At 55.2% G+C, this 27,354-nt stretch overlaps 11 protein-coding genes across 11 annotated transcripts; 7 read left to right on the top strand and 4 right to left on the bottom strand.

Annotated features, from left to right (window-relative positions):
- Positions 1 to 248: 248 nt before the first annotated feature.
- Positions 249 to 1,932, top strand: G647_05632 (uncharacterized protein; the record flags this gene model as incomplete). Its single annotated transcript, XM_008729959.1, has 2 exons — positions 249 to 740; positions 790 to 1,932. The coding sequence occupies 2 exons, from the start codon at positions 249 to 251 to the stop codon at positions 1,930 to 1,932; spliced, it is 1,635 nt and encodes a 544-aa protein (XP_008728181.1).
- Positions 1,933 to 2,454: 522 nt separating this feature from the next.
- Positions 2,455 to 3,171, bottom strand: G647_05631 (uncharacterized protein; the record flags this gene model as incomplete). The annotated part of the gene is made up of 1 exon (XM_008729958.1): positions 2,455 to 3,171. The coding sequence occupies one exon, from the start codon at positions 3,169 to 3,171 to the stop codon at positions 2,455 to 2,457; it is 717 nt and encodes a 238-aa protein (XP_008728180.1).
- Positions 3,172 to 3,804: 633 nt separating this feature from the next.
- On the top strand, positions 3,805 to 6,660 carry G647_05630 (uncharacterized protein; the record flags this gene model as incomplete). Its single annotated transcript, XM_008729957.1, has 1 exon — positions 3,805 to 6,660. The coding sequence occupies one exon, from the start codon at positions 3,805 to 3,807 to the stop codon at positions 6,658 to 6,660; it is 2,856 nt and encodes a 951-aa protein (XP_008728179.1).
- An 839-nt stretch (positions 6,661 to 7,499) lies between these two features.
- Positions 7,500 to 8,348, top strand: G647_05629 (uncharacterized protein; the record flags this gene model as incomplete). Its single annotated transcript, XM_008729956.1, has 1 exon — positions 7,500 to 8,348. The coding sequence occupies one exon, from the start codon at positions 7,500 to 7,502 to the stop codon at positions 8,346 to 8,348; it is 849 nt and encodes a 282-aa protein (XP_008728178.1).
- Positions 8,349 to 9,185: 837 nt separating this feature from the next.
- On the top strand, positions 9,186 to 11,688 carry G647_05628 (uncharacterized protein; the record flags this gene model as incomplete). The annotated part of the gene is made up of 3 exons (XM_008729955.1): positions 9,186 to 9,458; positions 9,746 to 9,953; positions 10,040 to 11,688. 3 exons carry the CDS (start codon positions 9,186 to 9,188, stop codon positions 11,686 to 11,688), a joined length of 2,130 nt encoding a protein of 709 aa, XP_008728177.1.
- Positions 11,689 to 12,580: 892 nt separating this feature from the next.
- On the bottom strand, positions 12,581 to 16,795 carry G647_05627 (uncharacterized protein; the record flags this gene model as incomplete). The annotated part of the gene is made up of 3 exons (XM_008729954.1): positions 12,581 to 13,911; positions 13,961 to 16,037; positions 16,085 to 16,795. 3 exons carry the CDS (start codon positions 16,793 to 16,795, stop codon positions 12,581 to 12,583), a joined length of 4,119 nt encoding a protein of 1,372 aa, XP_008728176.1.
- A 1,091-nt stretch (positions 16,796 to 17,886) lies between these two features.
- On the bottom strand, positions 17,887 to 18,797 carry G647_05626 (uncharacterized protein; the record flags this gene model as incomplete). The annotated part of the gene is made up of 2 exons (XM_008729953.1): positions 17,887 to 18,390; positions 18,456 to 18,797. 2 exons carry the CDS (start codon positions 18,795 to 18,797, stop codon positions 17,887 to 17,889), a joined length of 846 nt encoding a protein of 281 aa, XP_008728175.1.
- A 712-nt stretch (positions 18,798 to 19,509) lies between these two features.
- On the top strand, positions 19,510 to 21,269 carry G647_05625 (uncharacterized protein; the record flags this gene model as incomplete). Its single annotated transcript, XM_008729952.1, has 2 exons — positions 19,510 to 20,506; positions 20,554 to 21,269. The coding sequence occupies 2 exons, from the start codon at positions 19,510 to 19,512 to the stop codon at positions 21,267 to 21,269; spliced, it is 1,713 nt and encodes a 570-aa protein (XP_008728174.1).
- An 880-nt stretch (positions 21,270 to 22,149) lies between these two features.
- Positions 22,150 to 23,817, top strand: G647_05624 (uncharacterized protein; the record flags this gene model as incomplete). Its single annotated transcript, XM_008729951.1, has 2 exons — positions 22,150 to 23,244; positions 23,329 to 23,817. 2 exons carry the CDS (start codon positions 22,150 to 22,152, stop codon positions 23,815 to 23,817), a joined length of 1,584 nt encoding a protein of 527 aa, XP_008728173.1.
- A 228-nt stretch (positions 23,818 to 24,045) lies between these two features.
- On the bottom strand, positions 24,046 to 25,224 carry G647_05623 (uncharacterized protein; the record flags this gene model as incomplete). The annotated part of the gene is made up of 1 exon (XM_008729950.1): positions 24,046 to 25,224. The coding sequence occupies one exon, from the start codon at positions 25,222 to 25,224 to the stop codon at positions 24,046 to 24,048; it is 1,179 nt and encodes a 392-aa protein (XP_008728172.1).
- Positions 25,225 to 26,119: 895 nt separating this feature from the next.
- Positions 26,120 to 27,188, top strand: G647_05622 (uncharacterized protein; the record flags this gene model as incomplete). The annotated part of the gene is made up of 4 exons (XM_008729949.1): positions 26,120 to 26,216; positions 26,290 to 26,543; positions 26,593 to 26,860; positions 26,914 to 27,188. The coding sequence occupies 4 exons, from the start codon at positions 26,120 to 26,122 to the stop codon at positions 27,186 to 27,188; spliced, it is 894 nt and encodes a 297-aa protein (XP_008728171.1).
- Between the last annotated feature and the right edge of the window lie 166 nt (positions 27,189 to 27,354).

Raw genomic sequence — 27,354 nt, 5'->3', positions numbered from 1 at the left:
AACTTGCATACGACATTCTGCCTGGATTTCGATCCTGCTCGCACTCGCTGTCACTCCACACCCCCGCTCACGCCTTGAGGGCAGGCCTTGCGAGAAGCTCATTTCACGCTCTCACTCGTTTGCGACAGGCGCCCAAAAGTCTCAGCACGAATCCCACAAACTCTCTCAGCGGCGCTCAAAAGCGATGCGCCTGCGATTCAACAGTTGACGTACCTATTCATTGATTTCCACAGGCAGGATAGGCGACAATGGGCTGGCCAAAATGCAATACCACCGAGGAGGACATGATGATCACGGAGGATCCCTTATGGGACGGCTACACCTTTCATACCATCGGTCTCTGGGTCGGCGCAATCTTCACCCTCATCGCCCTGCTCATCTCGTTCTTCCTCATACTCATGCATGCGACCCGGTATCTCAAGCCATGGGAGCAGAAACACATCATCCGCATTCTCTTCATGATCCCGATCTACGCCGCCGTCTCGCTCCTCTCGTTCTACTACTACCGACACAGCGTGTACTTTGAGGTCATTCGAGACTGCTACGAAGCCTTTGCCATCGCCTCCTTCTTCAGCTTAATGTGCGCATACCTGGCGCCCGACCTGCACCAGCAAAAGATCTACTTCCGAACCATCAAGCCGAAGAAGTGGGTGTGGCCGATGGGATACCTCCAGAAGATCACAGGAGGTGCTGAGAAAGGCTGGTTGAGGAATCCCAGAAGTGGGCTGACTTGGTTCAATGTAAGCGTTCTTCCTCTCACCTTGCAGTGCAAGACTAACCTGGCGGTAGGTGATCTGGGTGTCCATCTTCCAGTACTGTTTCATCCGCGTCTTCTTCACTATTGTGTCGGTCATAACCCAGGCCCTGGACCTATATTGTCTCGAGTCGCTCAGTCCAGCCTTCTCCCACATCTGGGTCATGGTCTTCGAGACCGTGTCCATCACGGTCGCCATGTACTGCTTGATCCAGTTCTACGTCCAGATCAAAGACGACATTCGGCAACATAAGCCTCTCTTGAAAATCACGGCCATCAAACTGGTCATCTTCCTCAGCTTCTGGCAGACCATCGCAATCTCTTTCCTCACCAGTGCGGGAGCCATCAAGGCCAACAACACTGTCCAGACCCCCGACATCAAAGTTGGGATCCCTGCACTGCTGTTATGTATCGAAATGGCTTTCTTTGCGGTTTTCCACATTTGGTCGTTCAGCTGGAAACCGTACACGATTGGATCAAAGGAGCAAATGTCCGAGGTGGTTGCTGGGGAAGGAATCGCTAAGGGATCGTACCAAGGGGGGTTCCTGGGTCTCAAGGCTCTGGCTGACTCCTTCAACGGTTGGGACATGTTGAAAGCTACAGGTCGATCTGCGAGATGGCTGTTTAAGGGACGCAAATCTCGCCATACCGACTCGAGTTACACCCTCAACCGCAAGGACACCGATGGAAGCGATTTCAGCGCTCAGGGCCAGACACTCAACACGTTCAGCGGTCAACCCACGTACAGTGGTGGGGTCACGAAGCTGCCACCTTATAACAGGTTCGGCGATGAAGAAGACGCCAATCTGCTCGCCAACAGCCAGAACATGCCCACGTCCCAACCGCCCGCCTTTCAAACACCGGGACAATATGATTCCAATAACGTGAGCGACATCGGGTTGGCAACATCCAGTTATGATGACAAGTACAACGGGCGATACGACCCTCCAGACGGGCGACCGCCACCGCCGCAGTCCTATCCCTCTTACCAGAGTTCGATAGGTGGCCAGGAAAGCGGCACGGTTTCTATACCGTACCCTGACTCGCGTCCTGCCACCCAAGCACATTCGCACCTCGGGGGCCAAGACAGCGATCGTATATACATGGCTCCGCCGCGAAGTCCGGATGCCAGTTTAAGAAGAGGGCCGGACGGGCAAGGCAACGGAAGTTTCTTCTGATGACATACTTGTCCGTTGCATGGTTTATGGCTTGGAAATGGCTTGGAGATGTGCAACATGCAATAACATCGAATGGATACGAAGTTTATGGATCTTTAGCGTAGCAATCGATACCAATTCTCAATTCTCAATTTTCAAATCTCGTTCAAAGCTGTCTGGTCATTTTCAATTCTCGTGCATAGCTCTCGGTCATTCTCAGTCCTCGTTCAAAGCTCTCCACTCATAATGGCGATTACTCTATTTCTTGATTGCTTCTTCTTTGTGATCATCGGGTCCTCCTCACCATGATGAATAAGATGTGCTTCGTTTTATCGTTCATGTGGCTCAGACAATCAGCTCACACCAACAGTCCTTGATCCCCATTATCCACCTGCACATATCATGCCATTCCGTCGTATTTCCAGCAGCTGCATACGTACCTACGTTTGTATGCAACATGCGTGAACTCACCCGAACCCAGCTCCTCCACCACGCAGGTATGCGGTCGAATCGAGCCACGCCGCCCGTTCGTTAATTCATCGATCAATCCCGCTCACTCACGCCCCTCTCGGCCATGACTTCGGCCAACGTCCGCCCTTGTTTCTCGGCAATGAGACTCAACATCCCGCACGCGACGTCTTTGATCTCGTTGTACCGTTTGAGGAGAGTGATGTGTCGTGTTATGATGAGTTGGGCGTGGTCTTGCGCTGCTGCTGCTGCTGCTGCTGCTGCTGCTGCTGCTCTGGCGGGATCTTGACGGGGGTTATTCGATTTCGTGTCTGATGCCGAGGATGAGGATGGAGGTGAGTCTCGTCGTTGCTGGTGTGAGTCTCGTTGCTGGTGTGAGTCTCGTTGCTGTTGCGGAAATGATTTCAATTCAGTAATCTTTTGCACTTTGAGCGCAAGTTGTGCTTCTGTGGCTTCGATGTTGGATTGAAGGGCCGAGATCTTGGTCTGGAGTTGGACTTGTCTTGGATTTTGTGGTTGCGTCATGGGAGTTTGGTCTCGTTCTGATGAGCTCAAGGTCGACTCTGAGTCTGAGGTTGAGGTTGAGGTTGTAGCAAGGTGGCCTGCATGGCTTGTGGGCCTAGAGTCTTGGTGTTGCTCGTCTTGTTCTGCTTCGGCCTGAGAATCTGAGCTGGAGGTGATCTTTCGTCGATGTGAGTCGGGGGTGTGGTCTGAGCTGGGGGTAATCTCTTGTCGAAGTGAGTCCAGGTCGTGATCTGATCTGGGGTGGATCCGTTGTCCACTCTCGGCCATCTCTACAGTCTAGTCCATAAAGATGAGAACAATCAAGTACAAAGTCTCTCTTCGCGACAATTCAAGCCCTCTAACAACCGAGTTACGTGGACCTCAACTGTTAGCCTTGTCATCGCTTAATTGCAATGCTAGGAAAAGGACCTCAAGCTTTAATTCCTGACACCATGACACCTCTATCCCCTCCCGTAGACTCACACTGAACTGCATCAATCACTCTTGCCATTGAAGTCGGTGGCTGATACGAACTCACAGTGCTTGTTCCTCAAGGTCAAGTCACAGACATGTGAGGGGCACGAGCCTTGCAGATGCAGTAAATAGAAGTCTGACAAGCGGTATCCGCGTAAGAGCCCTCTTGCGTGCTACTCTCTGCACTGTCATTCGTCATTCTACAGTATCTCCTGGTGTCTCTGTGATCTCACTTCCTAGTCGACGTCAGACACGCCATTTCTTTTCGGCTGCTCATCAAAGTCTCGCTCCTGTTAATTACAATGCGAATGCACTTCGACCTGCCCCTTTGTCCACCCAGTATTCGCCGTTAAGTGAGGCGAGCACGCGCCGCCGTCGATGGAGGCCCTTACTCGCCTAATAGAACCTTGATTTTCTCCCGATTCAACATTTGACAACGCGCAGGCAATGTTCGTGTTCACGCCCTTGCTCGGATCGCAGAGCAACTCCCGGGCATCCCAGTCGATCCTCGAGTTAGATGGCGACATCAGGATCCTCGTGGACGTCGGATGGGACGAGCGATTCGATACCCGTCAGCTAGCAGAGATAGAGAAACATGTCTCCACGCTTTCCTTCATCCTGCTCACTCACGCGACAACATCTCATCTCGGCGCATACGCTCATTGTTGCAAACACATTCCCCTCTTTACCCAGATCCCCGTCTACGCGACAGCGCCGGTGATCGCCTTCGGACGCACCCTCCTGCAAGACCTCTACTCCTCCTCTCCGCTCGCTGCCACCTTCATCCCCGGCTCTGGCTCGCTTGACACGGCCACAAGTGTAGACGACAAATCCCGGACGAATATCCTGCGACAGGCCCCGACTTTCGACGAGATCAACAAGTACTTCACCCTTATCACACCGTTGAAGTATTCTCAACCTCATCAGCCCGCAGCATCGTCGTTCTCAGCCCCCGTCGAGGGCCTCACCTTGACGGCGTACAACTCAGGTCACACGCTGGGAGGCACAATATGGCACATCCAACATGGCATGGAATCAATAGTCTACGCGGTGGACTGGAACCAGGCAAGAGAAAATGTCATAGCCGGGGCGGCTTGGTTTGGAGGCGTCGGAGGTGCCGAAGTCATTGAACAACTGCGGAAGCCCACGGCTCTCGTGTGTAGCAGTGTCGGCGCAACAAGAGAAGCACTCACAGGTGGGCGGAAAGCGCGGGACGAATATCTACTGGCACATATCAGGAGCAGTGTCGCTAAGGGCGGTACCGTTCTCATCCCGACCGACTCGAGCGCAAGGGTCCTGGAGCTGGCTTGGCTCCTGGAAAAGGCGTGGTCTGATCCCTCGAATGCCACATCCCTCAAGACCGCCAAAGTATACATGGCCAGCCGATCCGGCAATGCGACGCTGCGGCATGCCAGGAGTCTCCTCGAATGGATGGACGACAGCATCGTTCGCGAGTTCGATGGCGAAGATGAAAACGTCGCGCCCGTGCAGACACACCGGAGAAGTGGCAGTAAGCAGATCAACGGGACAGCCAAGCCCTCACGGCCCTTTCAGTTCCAGAACGTCAAGATTGTCGAGCGGAAGACTCAGTTCGAGAGGCTTCTGAGAGCAGAAGGTCCCCGGGTGATTCTTGCCAGCGACTTGACCATGGACTGGGGCTACGCGAGGTCGCTCTTAGACCATGTCGTGCAAAGGCCGGAGAACCTGATCATTCTCACTGAAATGCTCGATCCCCGTCCGGGTTCTCAAAGCCCAAGTCAGGTGTTCTGGACCTGGTTTAGGGAACGCCAGGATGGCGTCGCACTCGAGAAAACCCAGACAGGCGAACAACTGGAACAAGTGCATAGTGGAGGCAGGATGCTCAAACTGAGAATCGTTGAGCGAGCGCCCTTGAACACGCAAGAAAGTCAAAGATACCAGCAATACATCGCCACGCAAAGACAAATTCAAGACTCACTGCCGGGCAATGATAGAGATCAGGCCAACGCAGAAGACAATATGGATGATGGTGATACAACCACGACGGAATCAGAACAGTCGGACGATGAGCAGCAAGGCCGTGTCTTGAATGTCTCTGCTGCCATCGGCCATGGTGCGCGAAACAAAACGGCTCTGAGTGATGCTGATCTGGGGGTCAATATCCTGATTCGCAAGAAAGGCGTCTACGACTATGACGTGCGGAACAAGAAAGGCCGAAACGCCCTCTTTCCATACACCCATTCTCGGAGGCATGGCGACGAATTCGGTGATTTCATCAAGCCTGAGGACTTTTTGCGAGAGGAGGAGAAGGAAGAACAAGACGCCGCCAATGATAATAAGGCCGGAGGTCAGTTGGGCCAAAAGCGCAAGTGGGATGAAGCAAACGATCGCAAGCAACCGCCAAACAAGCGAAATCGAGGAGATGCCATAGACGGTCCAGCTGCCAACAAGTCAGAGCAGGACTCGGATGCGGACGACTCGGACGAAGAGAACCAAGTCGAGCATGAAGGATTCCAAGGCCCCGCGAAGATTGTATATTCCACATCCGAAGTCACGGTCAATGCTCGGTTGGCATTTGTCGACTTTGCTGGGCTGCACGACCAGCGGAGTTTGCAGATGCTGATACCCCTGATCGGACCAAGGAAATTAATTTTAGTGGGCGGCAACACCTCAGAGACAGTCGCTCTGGCTGCCGATTGCGGTGAGCTTCTGGGAGTCAAGGTCGCGGGAGCAAGGGAAGAATCCTCCACGGAGATTTTCACCCCTGCTGAAGGTCAGACTGTCGATGCAAGTGTTGATACTAACGCCTGGGTCGTCAAGCTCAGTCGCGAGTTGGCGAAGACGCTGCACTGGCAGAACGTCAAGAACATGGGGGTAGTAACTATCCAGGGTCAGCTCAAGGCCGAGAGGAGAGGTGACAATGTCCAGGAGGATGACCCTCAGACCAAGAAGCAGAAATTGGACACTGAGGTGTCTCTCGCGGCGGAGTCTGCCCCTGCTCCTCCTCTTGAACCCGTCCTCGATGTTCTGCCAGCGAGCCTCGCTGCTGCGACGAGGTCCGTCTCGCATGCCATTCATGTGGGGGACTTGCGGCTTGCGGAGCTTCGGAGGCTGATTGCCATGGACGGCCACGCCGCCGAGTTTCGCGGCGAAGGTACTTTGCTTGTGGATGGCATGATTGCAGTCAGGAAGCTGGGAACGGGCAAGATCATCGTGGAAGGCGTGCCGGTCAGTGCGGCTGCCATGACACCAAACACGGTGGACAACTTTACGCGTGTGAAGCAAAAGATCTATGACGGGCTTGCTGTTGTCGCAGCTGGTTGAGGGCAGATGAATGAAGCAAGGCTCGATGCCGGCAGTTGTTTGTATCTACAAGTCACGCTGCACATGGTCTGCCATATACAACCATGGAACGACCATCTCCTCGTCTCCGTTGTTTGCTCTCCCCGTGATCAAATCCTTTTGCACCTGACATGTTACGTTGCTCTCACCAGATACACTACAAATTGGGTTTCGACGTCTGTTTGCAGCCCTTTGTCACAGAAGCCTTCTTTGTGTCAGGGCACAAGCGCCAACGAACTGCGCCTCACCGCCAGGTCGCCTCTGCAAAGATTTCAGCAAGTGGCGATCCCGTTGGTGCTTTACCCTTCGGTAGGTCTCTCGTCGGTGACCCCCTTCGATTGTGCTATGTTCTGTCACGGAGACGACCTCGGTTCGTGACTAGCTGATCTTTCCTGCACTTCCTCCCGACAGGTCAGTGTTCAAGAGCGTTTGCTTTCGCCGCTCGGTTTCGTCGCCCATGGGCCCAAGCTGTACGTTTCTTTGTCACAATGCCTATCACATCGCACATCCATGACTACACGGCCTTGATTGCACTACTCTGCATGATGGCAAGTACGTACAGCCCAAGCGTCAGCGCGACGAACGGCAGTAAGTGTCAGCACCAGCAGCAGCACCTGGGCCATGGCTTGCGACTATAACTAGCCGGGCCTCACCCATGTTCTTTGCGGGTTTCTCATCAAGCAAGTCGGCAGATCACCAATGGCAAGCTTCTCAGCTCGATCCCCAGTGGCAGCTCTCTAGCCATCAGAATCTTGGTCACCCGTGGCAAACCAGTTTGTTCCTCCTGGTCCAAGGACAATCTCTTCCTTGAGCCCTCAACTATGGCCTGTCTTCCACCACAGTACTTTGCCATGCCAGCCCCAACTCCAGCCCCAGGCCTCATCGGCAAGACCGTCTACCACTACATGACTCGAGATGGGGGACCACCAAACAAGGGTGCTCCTCCATCTGCACCAGCCAGCTCAGGCGCTCCGCCTCCTTACTCTTTGATTCCACCATTTGGGCCTGCACCTTCTCAGCCTGGCCCGGTCATGATCCCGCCAGGCCCCGGCTTCCCTGGGGCTATCTGCGTACCGAACGGAGCAGCGCATCCAGCACCACCGGCTCCTCCCACTGGGCCAGGCTGGTACAGTGTGCCGGGACCGCCGCCTCCTCCTCCGCCCACCGTCCCAGGCGCGGTTGCTCAAGCTGCTGCTCAACCGCCCGAGCCACCAGTCAGCGGAAATCGGGTCAAGGACAACTTGGTCGTGGTCAAGGACAGTGGAGGACATGGTCACGTAGTCTCGAAGCACAACGCCACGTTCCATCTGTTCACGTACAATGTCATCGACAAGTACACGGTCAACGCCAGCAACCAGTTCTACATCCCACCCAACGCGTGCGAGCCCTTCCGCGTCATGACGGCCGCGTACTCGATGCCCCTGGAGGAACTGATCGAACAGCTCGACTGCATCAAGGTTGCGCCGGCTGGGTGGCCACGCTACGCCATCGGACTGGCAGAGGCATTTGACCTCGGCAACGGATGGTTCCAGGTTGGGTCCAAGTTCCACCTCGACGAGGAGAAGTCCAAGCAGACCATCAAGGAGGCGTGGAGCAGTAGCATCGGCGAGGCGCAAGAGTCTCGACCCAAATACCTGATCCGTCTGCCGGGCAAGCGCGGTGGCTCTTGAGGCTGCAGTTGTGTGTGCGGATCGACCCGACCATCGTCTTTCCAGACCAGGGATTTGGACAAGTAGTCGACCGGCGCGGATATCAAGGCGTACTACCAGCGTGCTTTCGGATCAGGCATGTAAAAGTGTCGACCATCAACGGACTTTGGCGGCATTGGAGACTCGTGTCTGACTGGCTGTTCGGCTGCATTTGCCTGGTGCAGTTAATCGCCTTTTTTGCTATTTCAACCTCAAGCGACAGCAGACCGCCGAGAGGGAGTGCGATAGCTTCCGCCATCTCTCTTGCCTGTTTCGGCCTTGTAGGTTTCCTCTGCCGTGGCAAATGGGATGGATGCCTGGACCGCCGGGTGATGGGCCACACAGTGTGGACAGTCCGGAGTACTCAGTACAGTAATAATGCTTGTCGTCGAGCCGGGCAGAGTCTTTGTGGTTCTCCATCGCTGCGGAATCACTGCTGATTGGACGATGAGCGTATTCTCTCGACTAAGCAAGCAGCAGCGTGGCAGGGTCCTCGTCCTCGTCCTCATCCTCGTCCTAGATACGGAAGAATTCCACTCTGATAAGCGTCCGTTTGAGGAGTCGCGTGCATACACGAACCGACTATTACATACAGTACATACAGACATAGATATCAAGATCAATCCATCCGCCTTTTCTTTCTCCCATTCTCTCCTCAGATTTGGTCTCTTATTCTGACTCTTTCTCATCTCTCTCTCATCTCTCTCTCTCACTTTTCTCTCATCTCTCTCTCATCTCTCTCTCTCACTTTTCTCTCATCTCTCTCTCACTCCCGTCTCACTCCCGTCTCAAGTCTCGCATAACTGTCTTACACCCACCATGGCAACACAACCTCAGGACTTCTCCTCTCCCCACGCCACCACATACCCCATCGCCCACCCACTATGCCCGCTGAGCGCGGCCGAGATTTCCACCACCGCCGAGCTGGTGCGGTCCGTGTGGCCGACGAGCGTCGATCTGCGCTTCAAGGTCATCACGCTGGACGAACCGGCCAAGAAGTCCATGATCCCGTATCTCGATGCCGAGCATTCCGGAGGCGCTTTGCCCAGTATCCCGCGCAAGGCCTTTGTTTCGTATTATATCCGCAACACGGTGAGTGTGTTTTTCTTGTCTCGACTCGTATTACTTACTGGTATATTCCGCGTCATTGAGCCGTTGTTTGGTGGACTGGGATCATCTGTACATTGGATGAGCTAGGCTCTGTTCTGGAGTGAGCGGGCATTCTCACTACACTTGATTTTGTTCTGCGATGCTTGTGGGAATGTCTCGGTCTACGAAACTGGGCAGCACCCAACGTTGTGTACCGTGTCAGCAGAGCCAAGCTGATCCCATGACATGTCAATACTTGTGCTCTGACTTCATGCTGACTCTCATGCTAGGACCGGTTCCACGAGGCCGTGGTAAACCTCTCTTCTCGCTCCGTCGAGAGCAATGTCCGGCTTGGTCCCAATATGCACGGCAACGGCGACTACGATGAGATCCTGCAAGTCGAAAAGAACGCGCTGGAAGACGAGAAGGTCAAGGAAGCGATCAAGAAGTTGCAACTGCCTGAAGGGGCGGCGATCTGTGCAGACCCCTGGATTTACGGTGAGTCTTGTTTTCTTCACCTGGGCAGCAGCACGGACTGCAGGTAGAGAAAAAGCTCGTCCTCATACGTTTTTCCTTATCTCTAGGCTCTGACGGCGTCAACGACGACGACCGCATGTACCAGGTCTTCCTGTACATGCGGGACCCGAACAACGTGTCGGAACTCGACTCGAACCACTACGCCTTCCCGCTGCCCATTTCGCCCGTCATCGAATGCAACGAGTACAAGGTGATCCGGATCGACTATCTCCCCACGGGGGCGGACAACACGATCCACGAGCCGCGACCGTGGCAGGCCAAGCCGGCGAACGAGTACGTGCACGAGTACCAGACGCTGCGGACGGATCTGAAGCCCCTGAACGTGATCCAGCCCGAGGGGGCGAGCTTCAAGCTCACGCCCACGGGCGAGACGGGCCACCTGCTGGAGTGGCAGAAGTGGACGGTGCGCGTGGGCTACAACCAGCGCGAGGGCATGGTGCTGTACGACGTGCGGTACGACGGGCGGCCGCTCTTTTACCGACTGTCGCTGTCGGACATGAACATCCCCTACGCCGACCCGCGGCACCCGTTCCACAAGAAGTCGGCGTACGACCTGGGCGACGCGGGCGCGGGCGCCATGGCCAACAACCTGAAGCTCGGGTGCGACTGCCTGGGCCACATCCAGTACCTGAGCGCCGTCATCACCGACGACAAGGGCACGCCGACGACGCTGGACAACTGCGTCTGCGTGCACGAGCAGGACGCGGGCATCGGCTGGAAGCACACCAACTACCGCACGGGCCGCGCCGCCGTGGTGCGCAACCGCGAGCTCGTCCTGCAGAGCATCATCACGGTCAGCAACTACGAGTACATCCTGGCCTTCATGTTCAACCAGGCCGGCGAGCTGATCTACGAGGTGCGCGCCACGGGGATCCTGTCGACGCAGCCGATCGACCACGAACTCGACACGGTGGGCGTGCCCTTTGGCACCGTCGTGCATCCGGGCGTGCTGGCCGTGCACCACCAGCACATCTTCTCGCTGCGCGTGGACCCGATGCTGGAGGGCCACGCCAACCGGCTGGTGTACGAGGAGGCGCACGCCATCCCCGTCACGCCGGACTGGAACCCGCACGCGGTCGGGTACGAGGTCTCGGAAACCGTGGTGCCGCGCGCGGGCGGGCTGGACCTCGACACGGACGCGAACCGCGTCTTCAAGATCCAGAACGCGGGCGTGCGCAACCCGGTCAACGGCAAGCCCGTCGCCTACAAGATCCACGTGCCGCCGTTCCAGAAGATGCTGTCGCGCCCGGAGTCGTTCAACTGGAAGCGCGCCGAGTTTGCCGACCACAACATCTACGTCACCACCCACGCCGACCGCGAGCTCTACGCCGGCGGCTGGTACACGAACCAGTCGCGCGGCGGCACGGGCGTGCGCAGCTGGGCCGCCCGCCAGGACAGCGTCGTCGACACCGACATCGTCGTCTGGGTCCAGTTCGGCATCAACCACGTGCCCCGCATCGAGGACTTCCCCGTCATGCCCTGCGAGATCCTCAAGGTCAGCTTGAAGCCCGTCAACTTCTTCGACCGGAACCCGGCCATCGACGTCCCGCCCAGCGAGCAGGTCTTTAACAAGAGTACCTTGGTCGCCGAGGCCCATCGCCAGCCCACGCAGGAGTTGGTCGTTGGCACCAACGGCAAGGCCGTCGTCGAGGACTGTTGCGCCGGCGCCGGCGCCGAGAGCAAGAGTAAGTTATAAGTAGGTGTGTCGGTCTGAAGGACTTCAAACGGCACCAGGATTCAGTCTTCAGGCAACCAATTGATCTGTCCGCGTCAGCAACACACACACACACAGGGGTCGGATGATGTCGTGGCAAGTCCATCCGAGTCAGGTCAACTCGAGTTACCACATATGCGGTGAAACACGGGGTATGATGATTTCAAAAGGAAGTCGTCAATTCAGGGGGACTGGCTCGTTTGGGATTATCTCTACATTGCATTTTACGACAGATGTATTTGTCCCGATGGACACAAATTTGAGAGATACAGATAGCATGCACATACATACGCACGCATCATGACTATGAACACGGCCATGAAAACGACCATGAAAGCAGCAGTATAACATTACTCCCTGGGAAAGCGCATCCGCCTCTTCCCACAGTAGAGTCGAGCATCTTTGGACGGACAAGCACACGCCGGCGAGGGCGTAGAACTGAGGCGTCCTTCACGCATGCGGCCCCATGAGGCGAGCTTGGATAAAAAGCACAAGCAAAAAGATCCGAGCGGAGCACGATCTATTCATTGAGTGGACCATCGAGCTGGTTCTGCCCCAACAACGTCCAAATCGAACGCGGGTCTGTGGGAATTCAAGCCAGACCCTATCTTCTTTTGCCCCTTGACCTCCTCTCCTATAAGCCTTTGTCCAGTTGTACGCTGGATCGTGTCTATCCCCGGCCCGGACAGAGCTAGAGCTCTCTCCACCTATTACGAATGAGGTGTATATCCAACAATAATGATATGCACAACCAACAGTGTTCAACCACTGTGGATTTTCCGGAAAAATCCCCACCAGAACGCTTGCTGTGCACCAGATTTCCCAATCAAAATCAATCAAACGAGAATACACGGCTCCCTGGCTGCGGACTGTGTTACCGCTGCTTCTCCAGACTCTGAAGGCTGACCAACTCTCGATATCTCCCCTTTAACGCCATCAGTTCGTGGTGAGTGCCCTTCTCAGCAATCACACCTTTGTCGAAGACATAGATGATGTCCGCCTTCTGAATCGTGCTAAGTCGGTGGGCAACAGCGATTGTCGTGCGGCCTTTGGCGGCGACGTCGAGGGCTGCTTGCACAACTTTCTCAGACTCCGAGTCGAGTGCAGAAGTGGCCTCGTCAAGCAGTAAGACTTTAGGGTCACGGATGAGGGCTCGCGCAATCGCGATACGCTGCTTCTGGCCACCAGAGAGCAAGGCAGCTTTGTTGCCAACGTCAGTGGCGAAGCCGTCTGGTAAAGACATGATAAAGTCGTAGATGTTGGCGTCTTTGCATGCTCGGATGATCTGCTCGTCGCTGACTTCGCCTCTGTCAGCGCCGAGAAGGACATTGTCTTTAATAGTGCCCTGGTACAAGGTCGGCTCTTGAGAAACGAGTGCCAAGTGAGATCGGTAGTCGTTGAGGTTCAGGCTAGAAATTTCTTTGCCATCGATGTAAACACCTCCGGCGAGAGGGTCATAGAAGCGCTCCAGCATCGCGATGGTGGTCGACTTTCCACAGCCAGAGGGACCGACAAGAGCGATGTATTGCCCAGGCTTGACGGTCAAATTGAGTCCACGAAGGACTGGGACATCCGGCCGAGTAGGGTATCGGAAATGGACATCTCTAAATTCAATGGTGCCTTCCACATGATCAAGAGGCGCACCATCATCCGACCAGGGGTCGATAGTTGGCTGGCGATCGTACAACTTCTTCAGTGCGGCCGCTGAGTTCTTCGCTTTCGACATGTCTCCCGCGAAGGAGAATACGGTGCCGGCAGACTGAGCACCAAAGATGATCTCGTTGAAGACAAGGAAGAACTGGAACAAAGTGTATTCTCCACGAGCCAGGAGTTTTCCACCGTACCAGAAGCCGAGGGCGAATGCCAGGAACATACCGGATTGCGACGCTGCATATAGTGACGAATTCTTCAGATTGGACTTGAGGGAGACAGGCAACTGAGCTCGCAGCTGGCGTCTGTATTCGGCGTAGATTTCGCGTTCTGTAGTCAACGATGCGACTGTCCGGATGGCATTTGTATGCTCACACGCATATCCTGCTGACTTCTCATAGTGTTTCTGGTTTTCTGCCGAAAACTTCGCAAGGACCCAGAATCTTAGGAAGCCCGTGCCGAGAATAACGGGCAACGCGCACATGCAGACGAGAGCGAGCTTCCAACCGATGGCGAGTGCCACCACGATCGCGACGATCAGGGTGGACGAGCAGCCTGTGTATCCGTCAGCGCATGCCACTATCACCAGGTTAATGAGACTTACTGATTAGTGTCCCGAGCGTTGCCCCAGATATCGACGCCAAATGGGTGGTCTCTGTCGACAGAAAAGATGTGAGAGCACCTGTCGAGTTTTGGTCCTCGTCAAAGAAGGAGATGTCCTGCCTCAAAAACCGCCTGAATGCACCATCTCTGGCTCTCTGGATCAACCGTTCGCTGCAATAGGCAAAGGCAATGCCCTGGGTACACATCGCAAAGAGGGTCACGAAAGCCAGCATCAGATACATCAGCGACCAGAAATTGATATCGTGACGGATCTGATGTCGGAATACGTCAGGCGGTCGTGACAGTGCGATGATGCACTTCGCGAAGAAGACACCTTGGACGGGTTGGGCGGCCCCCGAGATAGCAGTGAAGACGAAGCCGATGCACAGAATCCACCATTCCTGAGCGTTGAAGCCTGCGATGAACTTGATGATGGTCCAGAGAGAGTACTTTGCGTCCTTCTGTGGCTTGTTGTCGGCAAGAACATTGGACGACACAGATTTCCCACTTCTAGTTCTGCCGAGTGCAAGCTTCTCGTCATCGGGATCCACCATGGCAGCACTGCCTCCGGACTTTGTTGATTGGATTCGAGCCAATTCAGGTTCGCTGGCCTCAGTCGAGTCTTCGGACTCGTCCTCATCCTTGTTTCCAATGCGTTGAGCAGAGACTAGATTGAAATAGGCCTGCTTGCGCTCGAGGAGTTCGTCATGAGTGCCTTGTTCGACAATGCGTCCCTGCTGCATTACCACAATGTTGTCTGCTGTCTTGATGGTGGATAGTCGATGAGCAATGACAATCGTGGTCCTGCCGATTGAGGCCGCTTCCAAAGCATGTTGCACCACGCCTTCAGACTTTGTATCGAGCGCGGAGGTAGCCTCGTCCAGTAGAAGGATCTTTGGATCGGAGACTATAGCGCGGGCAATTGCAACACGTTGTTTCTGACCTCCGGACAACAAGAAACCACGCTCACCAACATGGGTGTCATAGCCATCAGGAAGCGACGTGATAAAATCGTGAGCATTGGATTTCTTTGCCGCGTCGATGATACGTTGGGTCTGCTCCTCCTCGGTCTCGTTTTCGTACTTTGAACCGACTAGGCCGTTCTTGATGTTCTCCCGAATGGTTTGACTGAAGAGAATGGGTTCCTGCTGCACGAGCGCGATCTGTTGTCGTAGCCAATGCAGGTTGAGCGTGCTGATGTCGTGGCCGTCAAGGAGGACTGTGCCGCCCACCGGGTCGTAGAACCGCTCGACCAAGCCAACGATGGTGGACTTGCCTGATCCAGAGGCGCCCACAAGAGCAGTTGTCTTGCCTGCGGGAATCACCAAACTGACGTCCTCCATAACCACAACCTCGGGTCGAGAAGGATATATATGCTTGATGTTTCGCAGTTCAAGCGTGCCCTCGACTTGATCCAACCTCTCGCCTTCTTCAGACAAAGGGTCCACCGGCGACGATCGGTCGATTATTGAGTAGATCTTGGATGCCGCACCCACACCAGCTGCAAAGTGTTGCATATGCGGACCAACATTGCCAAAGGAGAAGGCACCGATCATAACGGCGAGAATGATTGTCAAGATATGCGCCAGGTTCGTCTCATTGCCGACGTAGAATCGCGATCCCATCCAAAAGGCCAGGCCATAGTTCAAGAAGAGGAGACAAAGCAAGGCTCCAATCATGCAGGCAAGAGCACCCTTGCTGCGAATACCCCAGCGACGAGCCTCGAGAAGGTGGACGTTATATTGCCTCGCCAGCTTGTCTTGTGTGCCGAACGCGACTGCGTTGCGAATCGAAGCCAGGACTTCTTCCGCCACCGAGCCACCAACTGCATACGCAGCTAGCGATTTCTTGTTCCATCCTGCCATTTTCCGGCCACCAGACCCCATGACAAAGACAATGGCCACGACAGTTGAGAAACATATTAGGGTGAGTTTCCAAAATCGTATGAAGCCAATGATGAACGCTGAGAAGAAGGCGGCCACGCCAGTCAGCGTCAGACCAACCTTCTCGCTGATAGCCTCCTGGATGATATTCGTGTCTGCCGTGATACGGGTCGTAACCTCTCCTGCTCCGACATGCTATGTACCGAGTTAGCCTGACCTAGCAGAGAACCTGGGGCACTTACGTCAAAGTAAGCAATGTTTTGCCTCAACACGGCGAAGAGATATTGCTCGCGGACTTTCGAGGTGATGTGTTCGCCGGTGTAGATGAAGAGTACGGTTGAGATGTATACCAAGAAGAACTCTCCAATCGCCAGATAGACAAAGTAAAGCACGTATCGATTCACGGTGGAATTGAAGCTCCGTAAGACGTCCTGTTGTCCTTGAGCGAAGCCACTGAAGTTGCCCGAAAGATTGCCAAACACGACCGTCATCAGGGGAAGGACCGCTCCCGCTCCGATAGCCGTAATGCAGGCTATTGCAATGAAGATTTTGTCCCACTTCGTCGCGTAGCGATATAACGTCCAGTACGTGACCTTGACGTCCGGCACATCCAATTGCTTCTTTATAACGCTCTTCTCGTGATCAGGCAAGTGAGCCAGGGCGGCGTCACCTTCTGGTATATCCCGTACTTGAACAATCTTTGAGTCATACTTGTTGAGGTCTGGCCGCGTGTCTGAGTCGGAAGACTGCGATACGGGCGAGGTAGGCGATATTGCAGAAGTCGGCGACTTCGGGTTTGGAGACACGGGCGTCGCGGGCGGTTTCTCTGTTAATGGGTCCGTATGCTGTTGCTGCTCCGTGACGATTCCCAACTGTGCTCTCTCCTTCTCCTCCAGATTCTGTTCAATGGCCGTCGCCGCGGCGGGCAAGTCGCCCTGGCCCGCGGGATTCATGATGGTACCTGCTCAGACCACCAGAGGTATGGGAGAGGGTCCAAGAATGTAACTCAGCACCTCATGGTCGAGCCGAAAGTCGGAACAATACGTTCGTAAAATACGCGTGGATTGATGCAATAGAGCACGATATGGAAGATCTCAGAGGGTGAGGGTTCGTACTTCTGTTGTGTAGAATAATAGACGAAAGGATGCAACAGTAGAGACCGGAGGAAGTGATGCGTCAACGAAGGTATGTATGTACACGGTCACCAGGCAGCAATTGACAATCTCGGGCCCGAGAAGGACAAAAGTATGAATGGTGTGGAAAGTGGTGACTATGAGATGCGCTGCCATCGGACGTTGGATTGCACGGGAGGGCGACACTCTCCGGCATGGGCGCGCCCGTGGCCTCGCTTGGAGCGCCTAGAGCCAGTGATAGGCGCCGCGGTGGGGTTTCCTGTCGTATTCTGGCTTCTCCGTCTCGCGACCTTTACTCTTCCCGGCTACGGATGGCCGTCCCACCTGCATAACCCGTTCACAAAGTGCTCGTTATGCGGCTTAGTGTTGGCCACTCTATGGTGCTATTCCCGGTGGTTGACAGAGGAAGCGGCCCAGCAAGACACGATGTGGGTTGGATGCTCGATCCGGGGCAAATATACATGAATTTAGGCGAGTCTTCGCCCCACGCTGAATTTGAGCGGCGGGTGCAATTGTTATATCCATGGAGAGGTGCCTGTCGTCGGACTACGCGGTTACGACACCCCATCGAGAGAGAGCGGGCCCATACGTATTCGTATACCGTCCTGAACCCAGTCAACCCAGTTCCTCTCACTGCGGCCTGGGATCAGAGGCATCAGCACAAGTTGTGAGAATTCCACGAGTCCGGAGTCCGATCATCCGCCGATTGCCACCAAGGCAAGGTACCAGGACACGTATCCCGAAACTGGAGTCTATGATAAGATGCCATAATCCTCGCGGCTTTGTTCATCTGATAGGGCGGCAGTATGATGAGAGCGGAGACTTTCCGTGGTGAACGTGAGCCGAGTCTCGATCACAACCCAACCAGCGTCAAGTCTAAGTCGAGGAAGACGCCTGTTGCAGAGCGACCATTACAGTTTTGCTCGCTGGACGACTGCCTGATAGTCGTCGACCCTCTTTCTTGCCTCGAGATCACGACGACTCCGGTCCAGATCCCTGGCAGCCAGTTTCCCGCGAGTCTCAGCCGCTTCGTCCAAGTCCTTGACGACTTCGCGGTACAACTCTTCCTTGATCTGTCCGTACGACCTTCCCTGCGCCTTCTGAGTCAATTTCATCTCCGCAATGAACTTGAGCGTTTCATCGACACCTCCAACACCGTCAATGATGCCTTCTTTCAAAGCTTCCAAAGCTGGGAACCTCTTGCTCTCAAGGACCATGTTTCGGAATGTCGTCATACTAAGCTTGACTCGAAACACGCTCGCCATGGCAGGTTGAAGAGCTGCACCAAAATCAAGCTCGTTCAGGCACAAGAAACCCTTGTGAGGATTCATGATGCGGTAGTCGTGCATCATTGCGGTCATAAGGCCTCCTGCAAAGGCATGGCCATTTATCAGGGCGATGGTCGGCATCGGATACTATGGTGCTGTAAGTATTCTGTACCATTACCACAACCACTCATCTGGGGAATAGTGGTACTCACAGTTATGAGTCGCCGCCATAGTGGGTAGAGACTGTTTGGGAAGAAGGTTGGATCCTTGATGGCATTTTCGAAGTCGAGGCCATTGGAGTAGAACTTGCTTATGGATGAGGTCGTGATGACCACACCACGCGGAAGTCGGTGCTCGATAATATCCAATGCGAGGAGAAACGTCTGATTAAAAGCTGGGACAAGACGGTTGTCTGGGGGACAAGAGAATGAAAGAAGATAGACCTGCTGAGCAGCCTGGGTGCATATGAAGCTCCCCTGTCCGCCTGGAGCAGACGAGCTCGCGCTCAAGGTCGGAGGAACTGGAAGCACGAACAGAGGTGGAATGGGCGGCATGCTTCTTCGCAGCTTTAAACAGGTCGATAATTGCCTGCTGGTTGATTCTGTCTTGCAAGGTTTTCGTAGATGTTGTATTCCGGAGATGGACAGCCGGTAGAAGTCGACCTGGGATATATTTCATTGGCACCTTTGACCCATCACATGTGATTACTTAGTCGAACTGGTTATCTCTAGGCTCCAGACAACCGAGGTGCACATGCTGCCAGCCTGCTTGTCAGTACTCCGTACTCCGTCCAAAGACCTGTGAGACCCAGAGGCAAGACATGCCCCTCCGGCGGAGCACAGCGAAGCCTAAGCCGCCCAAGCTCATGGCTGGGTGCCACGCTAGAGTCGCTAGGTGCCACGTGAGGTGAGTCTGGATTGACTCAGCAGTGACCCCGATGTCCTGACTAAGATATGCCTCTCAGCGCCTAAGGCCAATGACGTTGGTGCCTGTACAGAGTACGTAGATCTCCAATGCGTGCCTTCTCTGTTCTCCGGCTGCAACCGGGCCACTGGCTGAACAGCCTGCCTAAATACTTTCTCGACGCCCACGTCTTTTGCGGCCATATCACCACAATCCGCCTTGCTAATGTGGCTACGGCCTGCGCCCGCAAGAAACAAGAGTGCTGACCCCTCCTATCCAGACTCACTGTAGCCGGCGCCGGTACCAGCGAACAGTTGGACTCCCCTGCCGAGTCAGCTCCTAGAATCTGACCCGGCTTCCAACATGGCGCAACCCACGGAGGGGCCAGCGTTACAATCCACGACGACGACGACTTCCACCAAGACATCCTCGGGCACTTCGACATTATGGGACAAGACCAAGAGCGGCTCCAGTACGGTCTACAACAAGGCACTCCTGCCGGGCTTTAACAAAGCCTACAAGGTTGTTGACAAGCTGGGAGCCCCGGTGAATCGTCTATCGAACAAGGTCGGCTCGGAGGCATTTTGGCCCACAACAATGGACAAGGAATCCGAAAAAGCTGCTCGAATCCTGCGTGGCTTCTGCAAAGATGGCTTCTATGACCAGATAGAGGAGAAAGAGCTCAAGAAGGTGGAGACACGGAATGCGACAGCTGTCGGTGTTCCGCAGGGCAAGCAAAGAGTGATGAAGAAGATCCCAGCGAGCGTTATCAAGAACGCAGTCGGCTTGGCCATATTTACAACGATGCGAACCGGCTGGCTGTTTGGTGGCTCTGGTGGCGCCGGCGTGCTTGTCGGACGACACCCCGAGACTCGGGAATGGAGCGCTCCTAGTGGTATCCAGACCCAGAACATATCGTTTGGATTCCTCGCAGGAGTCGACATCTATGACACCGTCCTGGTCATCAACACATATGAAGCACTAGGTGCTTTCACCAAATGGAGGACTACTTTGGGAACTGAAGTCGGGGTGGCTGCTGGCCCGGTCGGTATCGGCGGCGCCCTCGACACGGAACTAACAAAACGTCAAGCTCCTATATGGTCGTATGTGAAGAGTCGGGGGCTTTATGCCGGCGTTGCGCTGGAAGGAAATCTGGTCATTGAAAGGACTGACGAAAACGCGAGATTCTACGGTGAGCAGGTCAGCGTGACAGACATCCTGAACGGCAAGCTTCGACATCCCCCGGTCGAGCAGTATCAGGTCCTTATAGATACGCTGAGAGCTGCTCAGGGCGAGGATGTGGACGACAGCTTGCTCCCTGACGCCCCCGCTCCGAGTGACATGGACATTATCCAGCAAGGTAAATCACGTGTAACGTCTCACTGACAGTAAACTGATTGGTAATAGGCGGGCCTACCTTTGGGATACCTTCGGAGGATGATCCAGATCCGTACGGCGTGAAGGCTCTGGAAGCTGAAGGCTTAAACATCAGAGAGGCTGGAACGCATCAAAGGCCGCCTGCCGAGACATTCGAATTCAGACCGTCCCCAACCAGCCCGGTGTATACACATTTTTCTCGAAGAAGTGTGGACGGCTCGATCAGGAGCCGGACGTGGAGAGACAGCACACACAGTCTGGCCAGCGTTACCCGAGGGACGCAGACCGATGACGACGACACCAAGAGCCAGGAGAACAGTCCCCACCGAGACTCCTTGCGTGGTCTTGAGGGTCATCATTCAAGGAAACACAGCCAACTTGTAGACGAGCCACACCACGAACGAGACGAATCCTTCTCAGACGTGGATTCAGATGTTGAGGTGTCTACAGCAGTGCCAGTCATGGCACGTGCGAAGGTGGTTGAGGTTCCCAGACGAGTACCACCAGCGTTGCCACCACGAAACCCTGGGCGAGTCGCATCGCCTAACTTAGAGACACAACCCCCTATCGATGGTTTCGATAAAATCGACTTGAACGGAGATGCTGAACAGAGGCACGAAGGAGGACACGTCATTACGCCCACATCAACCCGGGAAGCCAACGACTCTACCTTTCATTCCATACCAGTGACGCCGAGCGACGAGGACAAAGACAAGCCCAACGATATACCCGGCTCCTTTCACTAGGCGATAATGGGCAGTTCTTTCGGAATGTAGTAATGGTTTCATGATCTGTGGCCTGCATCTTCTGGTTGTGATTGTTGCATTGTTGGCGCATCTCTTCGCGATCAATACCAGGATTGGTGATGCGAACGTGTGCAGAGGATCCTGGCACCAGATCAGAAAACGGCCATGCTGTCTCGGGCAGCTCTTCCCGGGCGAGTTCTACCGAAGCAGCACCAGATACGAGTGGAGAGCAATCACCCCGGTGGAAGAGATGTGTGCCCCTACCAGAAGATGTAGCCTCGACAAAAAGGCCTGCTCGACGAGGGATATGTTTACAGCATGCGCTTCCTGCGCGGCACAAGGTGTGGAAGGTCCACGAGCCTGGATCCAAGAACAAGTTCGACGTGAAACACTTCATGGTCAAGAAGAAGGGTCGTGCGAAGGTACATGACAGATGATTTTGGAAGCTCCAGACAGAAGCCAGTGGTCAGCCAGCGTGATGAATTTATGGCTTGAATATGAAATGGTAGCAATGATCTAGTAACAAGTTAGTGTACACCTCACTTTCGCCTCAGATTTCTCTCTGTTTGTCGTTTGCGCTGCACTTTTACTGAGGCACCTGGGTGAGAAATACGAAGTGGGGACACGTGAAAAGGATCGACCGGGAGTCTCGGTGGGATGCGAGTTGCAACGATCCGAATGCGAGTGTACATTAATTAGATCCAGTGCACCGTCACTTATTACCTCTCGACTGAATCTGTCAGACCACCCTCCCCTTTCCTCTATCCCGGAGCCTATATCATGTGTCACCGCCGATAGCTGGCAACGCGTGCCCATTCAATATCTCGGTCAATCTCGCCGGTCCTGCCTGCGCCGCAAAGCCGTCGCCGCCGCTGCCGCGATGGACACGCCACGCCCCCTACGACTCGGTCGAAAAGCAACTCTCCTGCTGTACACCGGCCCTCTTCTTCTCCTAAGCACGCCTGCCTCAGCGCACGGTGGCCATACAGATAAAATCCCCGAGGGCGAAGCCGTCTCACCAGATCCGCTAGACTCGCGGCTATGGATGCACATCTTGCTCATGATCCTGGCCTTCGGGATGATCTTCCCCTACGGCATGGTTCTCGGCATAATCAAGAGTCGATGGCACGTTCCCTTGCAGATCGTCGGCACGGTGGTTGCCACGGTGGCATACTTCCTGGGACACATGCATAAGGGACGACAATTCCGACACCCGAACATCCACGCCAGTTTTGCCAATAGTCTGGTCCTCATGCTCATCGTGCAGGTCGGTCTCGGCGTAGGTCTGAAACTACACCTGGAGGAAAAGAAAGGGTGGATTGGCCGCGTGTTTGGCGGGAAAGCCGGGCGAGGAGGCCGCCGAGGAGTCGTCATTGTCCACGGCTGGTTGGGCAAGACGATGCCCATCGTGGCGTGGACACAGATGCTCTTCGGCGGGATCGTCGCCATGGGCTACTGCCGCGGCGACCACCTGGGCCAGTGTCTCGCGCACTTCATCATGGGCAGCGCGTTCATCGCCTACGGCATCATCATGACGCTGCTACTGCTCGTCGGACAGGCGTGGCTGCGTACCACGGGCCGGAGCCAGGAGTTTTTCGACAGCTGTGTCATTGCGGCGTGGGGCTGCGTCAACACCTTCACCGAACACCGCTGGGGCCACCCCTGGGTCAAGAACGACCTGCAGCATACAAGCATGGGGATAGTCTGGTGGTGCGCCGGCCTTTTGGGCGTGTGGCTGTCCCGCAGTCGGAACGGGCGTCCCAAGCGCAATATCCTCCCTGGCTTGGTCATTCTCATGACGGGCTGGGCCATGAGCGCCCACCCGCAGGACCTGCCTCTGAGCACCATGGTGCACACCGTCTTCGGGTATACGCTGATGGCGGCGGGTGCGGCGCGCATCATCGAGATCAGCTTCCTCCTCAAGGACAGCCGCGGCACAGGCGAGGTCAACAGCTGGCAGCATCTGCCTCCCTTCGTAAGTGGTTCCTTCCCCCCAACACACTCTGTACCTGCTGCTTGTTTCCCGCAACACTGACTAACCCAACCACGCACTTCCCAGCTGCTTTACGCCTCGGGCTTCCTCTTCATGGGCGCCACGGAGGAACAAATGCGCCTCCTCTCCGAGGCCGACGTCACCCACGTCAGCTACATCCTCATCCTCTACAGCGTGGCGTTCCTGCTCTACCTCTTCGTCAACATCCTCCTGTACGTCTACGCCAGCCACGCCTGGCCCGACGACGAGAGCAACGGCCTGCGCGCCGCGGGCGGTAGAGGCTCCCAGGGGGGTAGTAGGGGCAGCAGGCACCTCAGCGTCGCCGGGCCCAGCGGCTCAACCGGCCATGGATATAAAATGTCGGGTCTCCCCAATGGTGGGATCAACGGCTCCGCGAACGGGAGCGCGAGGTTGCCCAAACATCGCAGCACCGCGAGCCAGCAGGTTCGCGACGCGGAGGAGTTCGAGTTGGAAGGCTTGATCAGCGACGAGGGCGAGGACGAGGTGGATTCGCCTCGCGTCGAGAAGAAACAAGGCGGTGTCGCGCTGGCGTAGAGGGGGGGGTGGTTGTTTCAGAGACCGCGCTATGCGGTGACAAGGGGTAGTAGTACGGAGTAAGGGCTCCCTTCTGAGAGGGCATCCGAATACAGACGCATACTAGTCTCCCCCTTTGTGATGGTACATAAACGGCGCACGGTAGAATATCACTCGAGAGCTTTCGGAGGGGGGGTGGTATCACGTAATATCATTCATCATTGCGGGCACACCTGGCGACAGATTGTTCTACCCTCTCAACGGCAGGACCTTCTGGCTCAACACACTCTGCCTGCACAACGGGCACTCGGCCTTCTCCTTGACCCAATCCTGCACGCACGTCCAGCAAAAGACATGTCCACACGTCGTCACACTCGGATCGCGGAAAGGTTCCAGGCAGAGCGTGCATTTGCGCTGCTGACCGGCGGGGATCCACGCGATGGTTTCGTCGTCGTCGAGGTGATACCGCGGCGAATCGAGGACGGGTGTGGATGTATTGGCGCTGAGGCCGGGTGGGAGAAAATGCGGTACGGGAACCGAGGAGAGCAGTTGGTTAGGGGTGGCGCCTGTCTCGAGCGGTCCGGCCAGCTGCATCTCAATGCCCGGACCTACCATCGCGGAGCTGGAGGCTTCCTCCTTCGTCTCTCCCCCGCTTGTCGTGGACGCTGTTGTTTCGAGGTATGTCTCCCGGACATGCAGCGCGGATTGAGCCGCCATCTGTAATACAAGCAACACGCCCAGGACCTCGTATCCCACGCGTTGTTCGTCCGGTTTGATCTGCTTGGTGAACACGTAACGGAGGCCGAACAGGCGTTTGGAGATGTGGTAGTACGCGCCTGTGAAGTAGAATGTCGCTAGACTTAGCGCATAAACGGGTTGCAGGGATGTCAATGTGTCGAGGTGTTTGAGGATGTATTCCTGCGCTTTGAGCGCCCGAGTCGGCCGTTTCCGTCTCTGCTTTGCGTGTTCGATATTCCACTCGAGTTTGGAGCGCAGTCTTCTCCTTAGTGCCGGTAGGGACTTCCCGAGAATCCAGGGCGCGAAGACCACGCTTGCAATGTAGCCGACTCTCCTTCCCAGGCCTGCGAGTCGTGATGTGTCGTCCTCGATCTGGATCACGTCGCAGTATTCTTCGCCCAGTGTTCGGTTGCCCAGGAGCGTGGTGATGCAGAGGTAAAGGAGCTCGGATACATGGTTCGTGGCGTCTGAGTATTTATGGGCGAATCGAGCACCCAACAAGGCCCGGAGAATGGTCGATGCCTGTGTTGAGATGGTGCCGGTGATGTATGCGTCTTTCTGATGCGTGCGGAGGATGTCTGGGGAGGTCGCGAAGGGGTACTCCATTGGAGACGATCCCGAGGAGGAGGAAGGAGGAGGAGGAGAAGAAGTTATCGAGGGAGCAGATGCGGTCGTAGTGTCGCTGGCCATTCTGTTGCTGGTAGAAGAGTCCCAGCGGAAGGAGCACTGCAAGCCATAGAGATGAACCAACAATGATCCAAAGGTGATCTATAGATGAACCGAGGTAGACTGCACAGAGTGCCGCTTCGCACGCCGTAGAATGCGACGCAGAGCCCCGAGAGCTTGAGCTCGCAAAAGACTCGTCGCTTGGGGTGCTCCACCGACTGCATAGGTACCTCTACCTATACTCCGTACAATACCCCTCGTTGGGGCTCGCAATACTCCGTAGGTACCTGGGTCTCTTCCCGGAGCGGTTGTCGGTATCCTGGCGTCCCATTGAGTTCTTACCTCTATCGCAACTTTGATCAGTAAATGAATCTGCTCCGATCGGCTTCCAGAGTTGTTGCTCGCTAAAGGAGCGTCTGTGGTACAAGTGCAGGGTTTCTGAATCGTGCCTGCCTGGGATAAGACAGCCTATTGGTGCCATGGCTCCATTCTCTTCTCCTGATTCTTCTTTCCCTTGATCTTTCATGTGCCGTCTTGGTCTCTCAATTGGATACTCGTACTTCTGTCATCAAAGAACCTTCATGCAGTGTGACGGCCCCATCCAATCGAGGACTCCGCCGTTGCATGCAGCTACTGCGCTGCACCATAAAGCATTCAGCCACATTAACCACTCAAGTTTCCGTCTTCTCATCAAGAACAGTTGTCGATTTCCACCGCCTTGTCCTATCTCACATTTCTGCATGTCATGACGACAGAACCTAAAAAGAGCTGGCCTCGTGAAGGCTACCGACCAGAATGGCTGGCAGTAGGTCTCTACAAAAGAACAGGGGCCCCGCTACCACTGACCCCGCCATTGCTGGGCTTGGTCAATTCACTGACCATATGACAGCTCGAAGATGCATCTGGTGGGCGATATGTCATGACGGGCGATTGGAGTGTCGATGTTCCTACCTATGATGCTGTCTTTTCTGCGTTTGCAAAACAATGGCCTCAGCTGCCGGAAGAGCTGAAAGTTTGTACGTTTGGTTCAAGATGGCACATTCACACTCTCCTACCCTCCCGCTCGACGCCCATTGATGCAATCAACAGGCGACGAAAAGACAGACAGCCAGACTGGAGAGCTCGATGTTCGGATATACAAGCCTGCCTCTGACAAACCGCTGCCGCTTATGATCTATTTTCCAGGAGGGGGATACATTGCCGGCAATCTTGACACTGAGGATGCTCACTGTCGCATCTTCGCAGCGAAGGTGCCCTGTCTGGTTATCAGCGTGAATTATCCCAAGGTACCCACCGTCAATCTCGACGATATCATTGATCTTGCTAGCAAAGCAGTTCCTTGGGTAGGCCTGCTCCCGCTTCAAGTTACTGTTCCCCACTGAGACCAGCCAGTGCCGCAACAAGGCCGAGGAGCTGGGTGATGATCCTACAAAGACTGTCGTGTCCGGCGGCTCTGCCGGGGCCATGCTCGCCGGTCAGGTAGCATACCGCTTCATGTCTGAAGGAGACTATACCTCCATCACCGGCTGTGTCCTGCTCTTTGCTGTAACCCTGTCCTGGAAGTATGATGGCGAGTACAAGCACATGTACACAGCTTGGGAAGAGAACGGACACGCGGGAACTCCAGTCTTCGGGCTCGAGCTCGCCAAATTCATCTGGTGTAGGCATCCCCTCAATTACTGACACAACATTGACTGACGTGGCATTGCCCAGCTCATTTCGACATTGACTTTGATAGCCCGCGCCACCTCATTGGGCTCGCCGACGATCTCTCAAAGTTTCCTCCTTGCTACATTGTCACAGCAGAGAAGGACTGTTTCCGAGATGATGGGAAGGTGTTGGACCTCCGACTCAGACAAAGCGGTGTCAGAAGCAGGCTCGACCATTACGAAGGGCTCCCCCACTACTTTCACGCCTTCCCCAGTCTGGCGGTCGCGCACGAAATGATGGGCAAAGCTGTCGAAGGAGCTCGGTTCGTCTTGGCGTAAAAGTGGGAGGGGAGAAAAGCCTCCGCCGTTGCAATTCGTCGTTCAAGCAAGGCTAGAGATCCGCTCGCGGGGCTAGCTTTCCTCTCCACCACGGAACAACGGGCTTCAGGGAGTGGACTGCTCACTTGAATCGACCGATTAACGGACCACAAGCGTCTTGAGACAC

The sequence above is a fragment of the Cladophialophora carrionii genome (genome assembly GCF_000365165.1).
Source record: "Cladophialophora carrionii CBS 160.54 unplaced genomic scaffold supercont1.4, whole genome shotgun sequence".
Lineage (NCBI taxonomy): Eukaryota > Fungi > Ascomycota > Eurotiomycetes > Chaetothyriales > Herpotrichiellaceae > Cladophialophora > Cladophialophora carrionii.
The sequence above is the reverse complement of the archived record's forward strand: the minus strand, read 5'-3'. Positions and strand labels throughout refer to the sequence as shown.